This window comes from Tinamus guttatus, unplaced genomic scaffold (assembly GCF_059628265.1).
Source record: "Tinamus guttatus ecotype Peru unplaced genomic scaffold, ASM5962826v1 Tinamus_guttatus_pri_ptg000035l, whole genome shotgun sequence".
Taxonomy (NCBI): domain Eukaryota; kingdom Metazoa; phylum Chordata; class Aves; order Tinamiformes; family Tinamidae; genus Tinamus; species Tinamus guttatus.
In genome coordinates this window covers 1,060,563-1,072,842 of record NW_028288569.1, presented here as the reverse complement: position 1 = coordinate 1,072,842, position 12,280 = coordinate 1,060,563, and the positions used below count along the sequence as shown (strand labels likewise).

At 43.9% G+C, this 12,280-nt stretch overlaps 1 protein-coding gene across 1 annotated transcript in view; it reads right to left on the bottom strand.

Moving 5' to 3' along the window:
- RCSD1 (RCSD domain containing 1) overlaps positions 1-9,406 on the bottom strand; it is a 32,618-nt gene extending 23,212 nt beyond the window's left edge. Inside the window, exon 1 of the mRNA XM_088533452.1 lies at positions 9,282-9,406. Coding sequence (XP_088389578.1) covers positions 9,282-9,287 — 6 coding nt within the window. The 5' untranslated portion in view covers positions 9,288-9,406. The remainder of the gene's footprint in view (positions 1-9,281) is intronic.
- Positions 9,407-12,280: the final 2,874 nt, after the last annotated feature.

Here is a 12,280-nt window from a genome sequence, read left to right as displayed (position 1 = left end):
CTTGTTCTTGGGAGCTCTTGCGACTCTAGGGGGTAGTTAGTTCCTGCAGGAACAACTGGCAAAATCTCCTGTGCAGCCCATGGGGAGCAGGGGAAGCAATGCAGACCGCGGGGCAAGCGCATCCGGTTGTGGGTGAGTTGCTTCCCCCAGGGATTGGGAAAACTGTGGATGTGTGCATGTTATTTGGAAGTTGTGAATAAAATGCCTGAACCATGGTTATCTGGCATAGGCCTCTAGCAGCCACTTTCTGTTGATTAAAATGCACACGGATTAGTTTAACACGTGCAGCAAATCATTATTTTAAACCATGTGAATCACAGTGTTGCTTAAGTTTCGGCACGTCACAGCTGCAGACACGATGCGAGGCTGCATTCTGCTCTCACCTACACAAATTTACATGCTCGGGTAACTGCTTTGAAGGAAATGAGCTGACCTAATGGAACAGCCGGGGTGGTAGGTAACAGCTTAGCTTTATGAATCATCTTCGAACTGCTGCTCAGTTTAGCTTGTCCCTTGCTTGCCTCATGTGGAGTGAGAAAAAAATGCCTTGCTTGTCAGAGAGGTCTCAAAAAAGATGAATTTGAACGGGAAAAGACTCAAACGTGATGTTTCAGGTAGAATGATGAGGGGACAGTTCTCATGAGCTTTTAGTCAGGAGGGGACTAAAGAGTGGTTAAAGAGGGTGGTTTTGTGCTTTTGAAGCAGATGCATATACAGTCTGCATTAATTATCTGAGGCAATTCAGAAGGGCAAGTCTAAGTCACTGAACCATCAGAGAAGGGATGCAGATGACATAAAGAGCAGGGATAATTAAGAATATTTCAATAAAATGCTTTAAACAGACTGTAAATACCTCCCTGTTTAGAGTTAAACTCAATACTAGATACAGTCTAATTTTAGCTGCACAAAGATTCAACTCTTTTTAAATCATAACACTGGCAGCCAAAAACCCCAAAGGTAAATGAGCCTACACAGAGTTCCCAACTGCCATAAGTTTCCAGGACACATCAGTTAGGACTGTGCTATCTCTGTAACACATTGCTATGAAATTAGGTCTACACTGAATACAAGCAGGGTGGACAAGGAGGTTCGTATTTAGCTCAGCTAGGAATTTAGTCTAAAAAGATACACAGATACGATATGGAGGAAAGTGATAGTAAGCATGCAACTGGCAGTCAGTTTGAGGTGTGAATGCTAAGCTATATCCACAGAAATGTCTTTTTCAGTTGGTCCCTCAAAGACTCATTGGCCCCAGCTGCATTTAGGACCTGGGTCCAGAGGCACTTTCCTTCAGCCTTCCCTTTGGCTCTGTCTAGAGTTTCTAGTTTGTGGGACCTCTGAAAAACAGGACCTACACTATGCAAGCCAATTCCAGGTGCGTGAAATTTGCAGTTATGTTTGAAAATGCATGTTTGAAAATTTCCAAGCCCAGTCTGGATCACCTCTAATAATACAGTAGGAGTTTAGTGATTTCTGTAGATAAATGATTCCAACATCTACTGAGGAGAATGCACACGAGCAGTCCTAGGCTGTAGCTGAGCCTTTGACGTGGATTTGAGGAAGATAATTATCTCTGATTTAACCTGCTTTTAAAATTCTCCCAATAAACCTGTAAAGGAGAAAAACAGTGTTTGCAAGAGCTTCGAAACACTCTGCCTATTTCAATGCATTATTTCTTTTTCCTATTGGCTAATTTAAATTCATATTTGTTCATTCTTTGACCAAAAAGACTATGGTTTGAAAGGAGTGTAAGTTCCCAGCCTCAAACACAGGCTTCCAGTCTGGGCCTTTGAGACTCTCCAGGCTAAGCCAGGGTCTGCTGCAAAGGCTGGAAGGGCCAATCCAGATGATGCAGACTTCAGCATGCTGCTGTGGGGAATGGGCCCTGTAAGAAAGGACCTTGAGGAAAGACCGTGCTTCTAAGCAATTCCCTCAAGAGTCTGGTGTGTTGCTGGCTGGTCACCCCCATCCGGTGCCTGAGGTCAGACCTGAAGTAGTGCAAATGTGAGATCTCAGTGCCAAGGGCAGGCAGATGGACAGGACAGCAGGGTCCAGAAAGGTGAGTGCCATGCTCAGGGCATGAGGAAAGGGGTGAAAGGGGTCTGAACTCCACTATAACTATAAAGCGGAAGAGTGGACTGGGCGAGAACAAGTCCCTTGGTGATTATGGGCACAAGCTCCTCAAACTATACAGAGGGACTTGATATTACATGAGATTAACAGCCTGGCATTACTGACAAGGCAGCTCTGCATTGAGATGGGAGATGGAGAAGATGCTAAAACTTTTCTTGTTTGACTTATTACTGTTGTGTGACCTGTTACCTCGTGCTGCAGTGTATTCAGCAATCCTCTTTCTTTCTGTTCTGTTTTCTTTACGGACATCCTGCCCACTAGAGGATTGGTACATGCAGGTGTATACTTGTTTACATTGGGGGTTTTTCTGTCCCTAACTGAGAATGAATTCCTTGGAAAACAGTGGATTTTCTGGAGGGACAGCATTCACAACTCTGTGCTCTTTGTCAAGGCTAAGTAGAAAGCCAAATTAAACTGTGCACATTTCACAAGCTAAACACTCTGCAGGGCCCAAGGGTTGAAATTCCAAGGAAACCTGGCACTCAAGCTCGAGTGTATGTATATGAAATAAAGAGGAGCCTTTTCATTAGACCTTACATCAGGGGAAACATGGCACTCAGCACAAAGATATTTCAAGAGGATTGACTTGAATATCCTATGATTGCCTTTGCAGTAAGCAATTTTAAAGGATGAAGAACTCCATTCTTACAACAGGAAGAAGGAATACAAACTAACAGAGTTTTTGTTTTTTTCACACAGGTATTAAAAGAATAGTTCTCAGATTCTAGCAGATGTTATGACAGTTTATTTTGACTTAGGTTTCCCATTTGCAGAAGTTTGCAGGGCTTGGACAGTGTGATATAGCAGGAAGGAATCATAAACACTTGTGGGCCCTAATGTTCAGAGCCATCCAAGCTGAATAGCCACTAGTTTCAGTAAGCAATTCCACACAGAGAAGGAGGGCAGAAAGAGTGTCCTCCTGCCCCTCTGGTGGCCCCATCAACCCTGTATTTCAACTCAGCAGAATATAGCTGCTGCCATTATCTTCTCAATGCTCTGTCTGGTCTATTTTTTAAATCTCTCAGAGGAGAGAGATTGAATACTACTACTCATAGCTCATAGCTAGAAATGCTTCCTTGTATTTGGTGAGATACACATCTCCCTTCTGATTTTGTCCTATTATTTCTAGGCCTCTTCTTTTCCAATGCAGAATCCCGTTTCTTCGTTAAAAAGTTTAGTCTGCTGTCTTCTCCCTGACCACACAGTCACTCTGCCTTGTTTAACTCCATTCTTTCCCTTTCCTTCGTGTTTTTGTGTCATTCTGTGAACAACAAGTCATTGGTCTGCATCCTCTAGATACAGCAGCTTTCCAAACTGCATGCAATAAATTATATTATTCATTGTGTTTGCAAAGCAGTGATTGATGTGAGCACATGTCTAGCCTTAAGAAGCTGTAGGTAGCTTCGTTCAGTGATTGTGCACAATAGAAAGGTATTATAAAACAATACTGCATGCCAGAGACACCAATCTGGACAATACCACAGTTTGAACTGCTGTGCTATTATGCTAGCAGCATGCATTTCAGAAGCCTGAGATGAGCAGGTACTCTGTTGAAGTTAGCAGTGATAAACGAATAGGCTTTGCAATTGGTCACTGACCAAAACAGGTGGACAGGTCTATTTGCATGAGGATAGTTCATATAACAAACAACTTAGCACCTTGTTGCCTCTTTGTGGGCTTTGAGATCTTTTAAAATTTGCTCCTGAAGAAAAAAGAAGAGGGGGATGCGTCTAAGCCAGCTGTCCATTTGGTGAGGGAGGTAAGAATTATCTGGGCCTTTGCTTGGAGCTGATTTCCAGAAGCACCTTTAGAAAGTGATGCATTCATATCTGGGAAGAATTTGGTCTAATCTCTTGTGGTTTTTTTTTATAGGAGAAAACTGAATTTGGCGCTATAGGAACAGATAAGCCTAATCTTTTTTGGCACATTACTGATACCCATATATTGACGATATCACAAAGATGTGATCCAGACTTGATGTTAAAGTAAAAGCATTTCTGGCATAACACTCATAGTTAAACACATTATGTCAGATGAAGACAGACTTTTTTCGGTACCTTACATGAGACTCCATAAAAGCAAAGCACCTAAGTGATAAGCAGTTTTGCAGTAGGTATATGATAGCAGTCTCTCCTTACACAACAGATCTTCTGTCTCTAAAACTAGTTCAGCCTTACGTGTGCAGTGTGCAAAATGCTGAAGGCGAGTGATGACACTGTAGTTCACAAATCCTCCAAACAGATTCTCTTGCTGCTGGATACAACTGGTATATCAGATCCCAAACTGAGGCTGTAGAGTTGGTGTTTCAGGAAAAGCAGCGTCCAACTCTCTAGAATTCATAACCAAGCACATGAAATCCAATAGGAAAATCACTCCTTGTTTGTATGGGTTTGGTCATTTCCATGAGAAAAACAGCAGAGCTTCCTAGAAGCAACTATAGCAGCTATCCAGAAAGCAAGGCTGGTTCTTTCCCTTGTTATTCAGATAACCAAATCCTTGGAATGTAGTAGACAAAGTATGCATAATATGCTGCTCAACAGCAAAGTAACCACCCAAGTCAACTATGTAGTACAAGGAATAAGGTGGGGGTTTTTGTTGTTGTTGTTTTGTTTTTTGTTTTTTTCCAGAAAGCCTGTTAGTATGGTATGGGATAACTCAGACACTCAAAGATCAAAATGAGGAGTAAGGGAGAGAACAGGTCGGGAGAATCATCCCTTCTCTACTGAGGTGATAAAGCTTTAACTCTGCAAGCCATTTACTTTGGCGTTTCCTTTAGGTGCAAGTAAAGACCATGGCACAGCCATGGGTTTGGTTTGCTTCTGTTCTGACCGTCAAGAAGGGGTTTTATCCAGTCATTGGAATGGGGAGGTCTGGCAAGTCTGATCCTTTCCACCTCTACTGCAGACATGCTGTTTACTGCCAAGCAGGTCCTAAATCTGTCCAGACGTAAGGAGTAAAACAGGGTCATGCAGGATCTTTCCTAGTATGTTTAAATATTCTTTCTCCACACAGACGCTATGCAAGAATATGTCATTTTAATGAGTCTGAGAGGAAATGTTGAAAGCAAGTGCATTTGAGGTGAAAATGTTCTATTAGGCAAAAAGAAAACAAGAAAAGTGGAAGAGGGATGTTTTACCTTTTGGAATGAAAACCAAACTGCAGAGCTTCTTGTGAGGTAGAAATTCTGCTTCCTCTCAGCGCTAATGATAGCGTAGTAGCTGTGCTCAACTGTGGTGCCACTGCCACAACGGTGGGTGCGGAATTTGCTCAGCCTGGTTTATTGCTGTGTGCTTTACTGTCCTGCTACTCTAAGCACTAGAGTGGATAAAAATTTCAGCCTTATTTACCAAAGAATACGAATTGCGCTCTCCTCCATCCCCTCTACTTCAGTCCTCTTAGGCAACACACAGTATAATCATAGTACAGATTTCCTAGGGATAGGGTAAAGGCCTCTGCTGGAAACAGCTGCCCTGCAGTTTAGACAAGGGCATCATTCCCCTATCTGGCAAGATGCAGTAACCAGACCTGCAAAGGTGGTGCTTATCAGAGCATCTGGCTGACCAGGGCAAAAGGAAGAAATGGCTTCTGACCTCTCCTGTCTCAGATGCTTGGGGGTGGGGATGTGTTTGAACTTGATGTGGTGTCTGCAGGCTCCTGCCGTAACAGAGAACTCAGAGGCATTTTCTCCATACTGCTCTTCTTTTTTCTAGGGTCAGGACCCAGGGACTATTGAGGCATCTGCACCTGACACAGTGCGGGCCTTTATTGTAAAGAGCAACAGCCCAATGCTCCCTACATGTCCCCGGTGAGGCCATTACAGCATAGGGACAGCACAGATCCTAGATCGTGGACCAACAGCGCAGGGGTTGTGTCTGACGGATGTGCACAGAAGGGAAGAAGCAAGAAGAGAACTGCTCTTGGCCCTGGAAAAGCTTTCCCTCTGCTTAGATGGTGTGACACCCGGCAAAATGAAGATCCATCAGAAGCTAGATGCAGAAAGGAGACATGGGAATGGAGGCCCCCCCCCCCAAAAAAAAAAAAGAAATTAGATTTGTTGGTAGGTGCAAAGAAGAGGGGAGCTTTCTCAAAATAAAGCTGGTTGCTGTACCCACATGACAGAGGGAACCCAGAGCACCATAGGGAGCCAGCAAAGTGAAACTCATTCTTGGATTGCTTTCCCTTGCTTTATGAGTGCAGTTTCCATGTCCCTGTGCTCCCAAACTCCTACGGAGAAGCTGGAAAGAGAACAGCCATAACAACTGTGGAATATTTGTACTATTTCCTACTCAGCTGGCTGCAGAAAGTCACAAGCAGTTTGATACCTTAACTCACAACATCTCAACATCTTCAGCAAGGTTGGGTACAGTTATGAGAACTAGACAACCTGGACCAACTGGAAAAAAAAATTAAAGCCCCAAAACTAAAAAAAAAAAGCGCAGCTTTTTCTCATCCTGTTTGTACTGTACTGTAGTACTGTGAGTGCTAAGATGATTTAGTGGCTATTTTTATTTAAGAATGGCTTTGCTTTCATTAGTGCCAACTTTAAGCATTTTTAATATGAACTCTTGATTTAGGTCTGTTTTTAGTAGATCCTTCAATGCTTTCAAATTTTTTTTAGCAGTCATAACAGAGAATGAAAACTGATACTCAAATCTACTTTGCATCAGGGAGCTGGGTCGTCCAGAAGAAAAAAATATGACTCAAAATTGTATGAGCTGACAACAGCAGAGTTTTGCTGCCCCATCTTAAGCAATTACAATTACTGCTTATAATGGGGTTTGTTCCTGATAGCAGAAGGGCAATGACTTTAGATACTAGCCCTTAAGGAGCAGTAAAACCACACTAATCATAATAAGAAAGTGAGCCCAACTATATTCTGTAGGTTTTTACGGAAATAGTGTCTTCCAGTCAGAGATGTGTTGAAAATCAGCTGGCTAGGTCAGCCCTCTGCCCTTCTTTTCCTAATGCTGGTAATCCTCATGTATCTCCTTAGAGCAAAGAGCCACCAGTTGTGCCAGCAACCAAGTCCAGAACTGCCCTGCCTGCTGGTGCTGAAGCAACTGGGGAAATGACAACTTCTCGTTCCTGTTGCACAGGAGCATTAAATCTCTTTTTTTAAAAGCAAAAGACTGTAGAGACTTTCTATGTCCTGTTCATGCTGTCCGTGAAAAGCTCTCAGGAAGCAGCAGACAGAGAAGGGAATTGAGAGGTGGAAACTCCAATCTTTGCTCCTGGCTCTATTTTGGTCTAATATCTTCTCATCTGTAGAACATTAACCAGCTTTTTGGAGGGCTGGAGTGGGGCCGGTGGGGAGACCAAAAGCACTACTTAAAAGTGGTTTGAGGAGATCAGATGTTTTTAAATTATGAGTAGATGCAGCAGTCTACTGATGATTGGAAAACATAGCAATAGGGGGAAAGTTGGAAACAGAGGTGAAGGGACTCAGTATAGAGAGCAAGGTCTTAGGTTAAGCATTTCAGAGAAATTTAACTGACATTCAGACTTGCCATATGTGTTACAAGTGTCTCCCCAAAAGAAATGGAAGGCTCATCCCTTACTGCTCTGAAAGCACCACTACACCACACAAAACAAAACACCCGAGGGCTGCAAACCCCTCTGTATAGAGGAGAGGAGATGGGACAGAGTGCCTGTGACATGACCAAATATGTGTTTCAGCCCTAATTTAGTCTTGGCTCTGTATGTGACTTCCTGTGTACAGCAGTTGTAAGAAATTAAGAGTTCACCTCCCTTTCCCCTCTGAAGCAGCACAGGATGCTGCATAGTGGAAAAAAAAAAAAGAATAAAACCATCATTAAAAGTTACTGAGCCAGCTTCTGCCAAATCTAAAAATCTTGATTAAGCCTTATATTTGTCATGCAATATGCAGTCTATGCTGAGTTGAACAGTGCTCAGTCCTTCCCCATGCCAAAACCTTTTTAGATATCCTGTTGAGGACTTTTCTTTTAATGAACATGCTTGATCTTTTACCCTCGCCTGTAGGGCAGGCCACCACAGATAAGACAGGCTGTGATGTTAACACCTGGGTGTTATCAGAACTGCCCAGCTGAGCTATGTGCTGGAAATCTTCAAAGAAAAATTATAGCGATGCCTCAAGCAGTGTGCCCTCACCGTATTGCGTGTCCCCTGCTGTTGGGGCCACGCTAACACAGACACAAAAAACAAATTATCCAGGAAGACATAATAAAATATTTAGTAAGATCTGTGTTTAGTTGAAATACCAAAAGGTCTCTTTCGTCATTTGAGGCTCTGCCAATGTTGCAATTGCCTTTCAGTCTTCTGTGCCTCTCCTAAAAGTAAATATTTTTTTTCCTCTACAACTTAGAAAAAGTTTGGAAATCTAGCAAATCCAGTCTCACATGAGTGAAGCAAGCACTATCACTCCCATTTTATATGAATGGGAAAAGAAGCGAGGAGTGGTGAAATGCCTTGCCAAAGTGTGTGCTACATGGCAGAAGGCTTGGACTTAAACAGGAGGGAATCCCGACTCCTGTTTCTGTACCCTTTTCCATCAGCAGCGTGCCCATCAACAGCCAAGAGCTACTGCACTCCTGAAGTTTGAGGCAGACAGCAGGAAGGAAAGTATGGGAAATGCTTTGTGGGCATGCTGCTCCTTCACCTTGCAGAAACAGGGCTCTCATATTCTCTTTCCTGAACCAAAACTCTGTCGATAATGAAAGTGAGACTGTATGATCCACGTGGAACCAGGGGGGCACCTGGGCTAAATCACTGTCGCTATTGCAAGGGATGGGTAGGGAGCCCACTGATCCTATGCGGTTTGTTCATTTCTCTCTGTGTACCCACTTCTTATGGGTTTTTAAATCCTTCTTTCAAAATGATGCAAGCCATTTAAAAGTTAGCTCTCTTTCCATCTCAGAAATTAAAAAAGTAAATGGCAGTGCTTCCTCATTCCCCTTCCACACATGTAATTTCTCCCCCTGCCTAGCCCCCCACATCCAAATCCAGACCAAGCTGCCGAACGCTCTGAGGTGCAAGGGCTGGGGTAGGAGGAGCAGACATTTATCTGACCCTCTCACTAACCTGCCTTCAGGGAGAAATCTCTTTGCAAGGTGGAGCGAATGCAGATTAGCAGCAAGTCACAAGCTAGTGGAAATAAAAGTTTTCTTTACCTCCATGTCGTGCAAGAGAGAGGTGTCCTCTGGGCAACCTTTCTTCCCCACCCCTTTCCCTCTTATCTGTGGGAAGTTTTCGGGAGAGCCAGAACAAAATCGCGCTGCTGTGGAGGGTTTGTAGTATCCAGCTGCGTCTCGGCGTGAGAGCCGGCAGAGCCCAGCGAGCGGCCCTGCTCTGCGAACAAGGAAGAAGGGCGGGTGGGTGAGAGGAAGGGAGGGAGGGGAGAGGAGGGGGAGGCAAGGCAATCAGGGTTTAAATTTAGACACAAATCTAAACAGATACTGTCCTGCACAGGGTGCTTGGGCTCATGAGACAACAAGCAGCGAACTCTGCTGCTGTGCCCAAACATGGGGACAACATGTGTGCATTTTCTGCCTCCCTTTTTTCTTCCTCTCCATATTTTCTATCACCTTATCTTTCTTCCTTCCCTCCCGCCCCCATCTCTGTTTCCTTCTTTTATTTTTTTTTCAGTTCCTTCCCCCCTACCCCTCCACGTCTGTTCTTGGATCTCTCCCCTGTCCATGCTTTCCCTCCAGGTTTGCAGGGTCTCCTCCTTTGCGCTGTCTGTGAGGTGGCTCTTCCTCCAGCTGCTGTTTCCCTCTGCTCTTCCCTCACACAGTGAGGGAATTGCAATCCGCAGCAGACAGCCTTTAGAGTGGCGAGAGAGGCAGAAGAGGAGCAGAGAGATGGTGATAACTGTGTTTGTGCAGAAGGTGTCTTAGGTGTCCTGCTCCACAGCTGAGACTCGCAGGCAAGACAGAAATCCCAACAACCCTAACGTGCCATTGGGTGAGTCCCCAGTGAGAGATGAGGGCTCCGCTGTGAAAGGCGCTGTACAAACGTGATCACAGCAGGGAGCTCCCTGTGCAAGGTGCCGCTGGCCAGCTGTGAAGCAGGACTAGCTCGTTCTGCTCTCATTTCGTTTCTTGTACTACCAAGTCAGAAGTTGCAGGGCATTCTGCTCCTTTCACGGGGAAGGACAGGCTTGCACGCTGGAAACGACAAGCTTCTGTGGCGGAAGGAAAATTCAGATGGGAAAAATTAAGCCTCAGGAATGTTCTGCCATGGTTCCCCTTTCCATTCAGATCACAGTGTTGTAAGCTAGACATCTCGTTCCTGTTTTAGCAACTGTTTGCACATGCTCCTCCTCAAGAATTTTAGTCCCCACCTCTTGAGAACAGGGTGGTGCAGTGGAATTTGGAAGTACTCCCTTTGTCTTCTGCTGGCGCCCCGGACAATTTCATGTCATCATTTTGTCAGGGACAGAAGAGGGTTAAAGCATCTTTTCTGAAAGAGATGCCTACTTTTCCTTCACAGTTTTTCACAAGTCCCTGCTGCCTTTGGAGGAAAACTCTCCAGAACAGATTTAAATGTGATCATCATCATCTCCCAGATAATCATTACCAAAAATCACCGTGGTTGTTCTTACAGTACCCTCAACTGTTGCTGTACTGCCTGCTGTAGGATTCCTGTGGCTCTTTAGAAAGTATAGGAATTAACATTTAAATCAGAGTCTCTTTATCTCTGAAGTTCAATATGCAGTGGTTACTTAGCCAAAAGATTGATGCACTGAGTTGCCACCATATGGAGGTTAGGCAAAGGGACTAGTTCATTTTCTATTGATGAAACAGTTGACGGTTAGTTGAGGCCGTTCTGCTCTAAGCAACCATCAGATATTGCAGATATCTAAGCAAATAGACTGAGAATCTAAAAGAAATGTGAGAATGAAATTCTTCCTTGGTTGGTAATCATATAGATTTCTTAAAGTCCCCTGGGAGAGGGGATAGGGACTGAAGTGATGAGAGCAGGATGAGGGAGGGAGGGCAGGATGCTCTGACAGCCCATGCTTTGCTTGTTGCAGAGACAGAAGCAGGATTTCACTGTGGACATTTGTCACAAGCCTCTTTTTCAAGACAGACGCAGTGAAGCACACCTTCAAAATCACCATCCTCTAGTAACTGCTTCATTCTACTTGGGATCTATTGCAGTAGTTTGTTTATTCTTTCAGGGGTTGTACTCTGCAGAGGAAACTGTTTGTTTAGGTCTATGAAGAAGGAAACTGCTATTCAGAGATAGTATCATTCTACATGTATTATTAAAGCAAAGGTAATGATGGCTGCCCCACTAAAGTATCTTGTCACAAGGCAAATCCTTTCTACCTGCAAGGTGCCCACATGCCGCTGCTCCAGCATGGTACACAGTACTTGAAAAAATTAAAGAAAGATTATTAATTTTTTCTACCTAAAAAATGCAGAGAACACACGAACAAAGGTGTATGTTGCAGAACGATGGAAAATCAGGAAAACAAAAATCAAAAAAAAAAAAAAGCTTGCTTCCAGAACCTTGTGACAAAGGAAATATTGAGTTAGACTGGAGATCTGGCTGCTTTCCATGCAGCGAGTGCAACCACAAATGTGAGGCCTTCTAGAGTATGACTGCCTGTATCTCTGTGTGTATCTGCTTGCAGGTCTTCTAGGGAAGAACAGCATCTATGAGATCATCTAATATGTACCTGTATTCCAAAAAAAATAAAGTCTATATCTGTTCTGCTCAGGAAAAAAAAATCCAGTAATCACAACTGCCAGCAAAACAGACTTCCAGAGAGAATTTTCATCTTTTCATTCATTTTTCAACTGTTGCATTTTTGGACCTCTGTATTTTACAGCTTTTCAGACAATTCTTTTCAATGCAAGTGAGATCAGACCGTAAAGTTCATTTCAGGCCTCACAACTGCTGGTCCTGCTACATGCAACGTGGGGGAGAGGTGCAAGGCAGTCGTTCACCCTGGCGCGCCTGCAAAAGAGGTAGCTGAGCTAATTCTACCACACAAAGAAACACCTGGTGTAATATTTACTGGCATCTTGCATTTTGGTAGTAAAGTGCGGATTACGGGGCTCCGATAGGATGCTAGATCAACAGAAAGGAGGGACATGGCAATTCTTTGTTTAGGGAACACTCCAGGAAGAAAGCCTCTTGTGTGAGACTTTGACTCAGA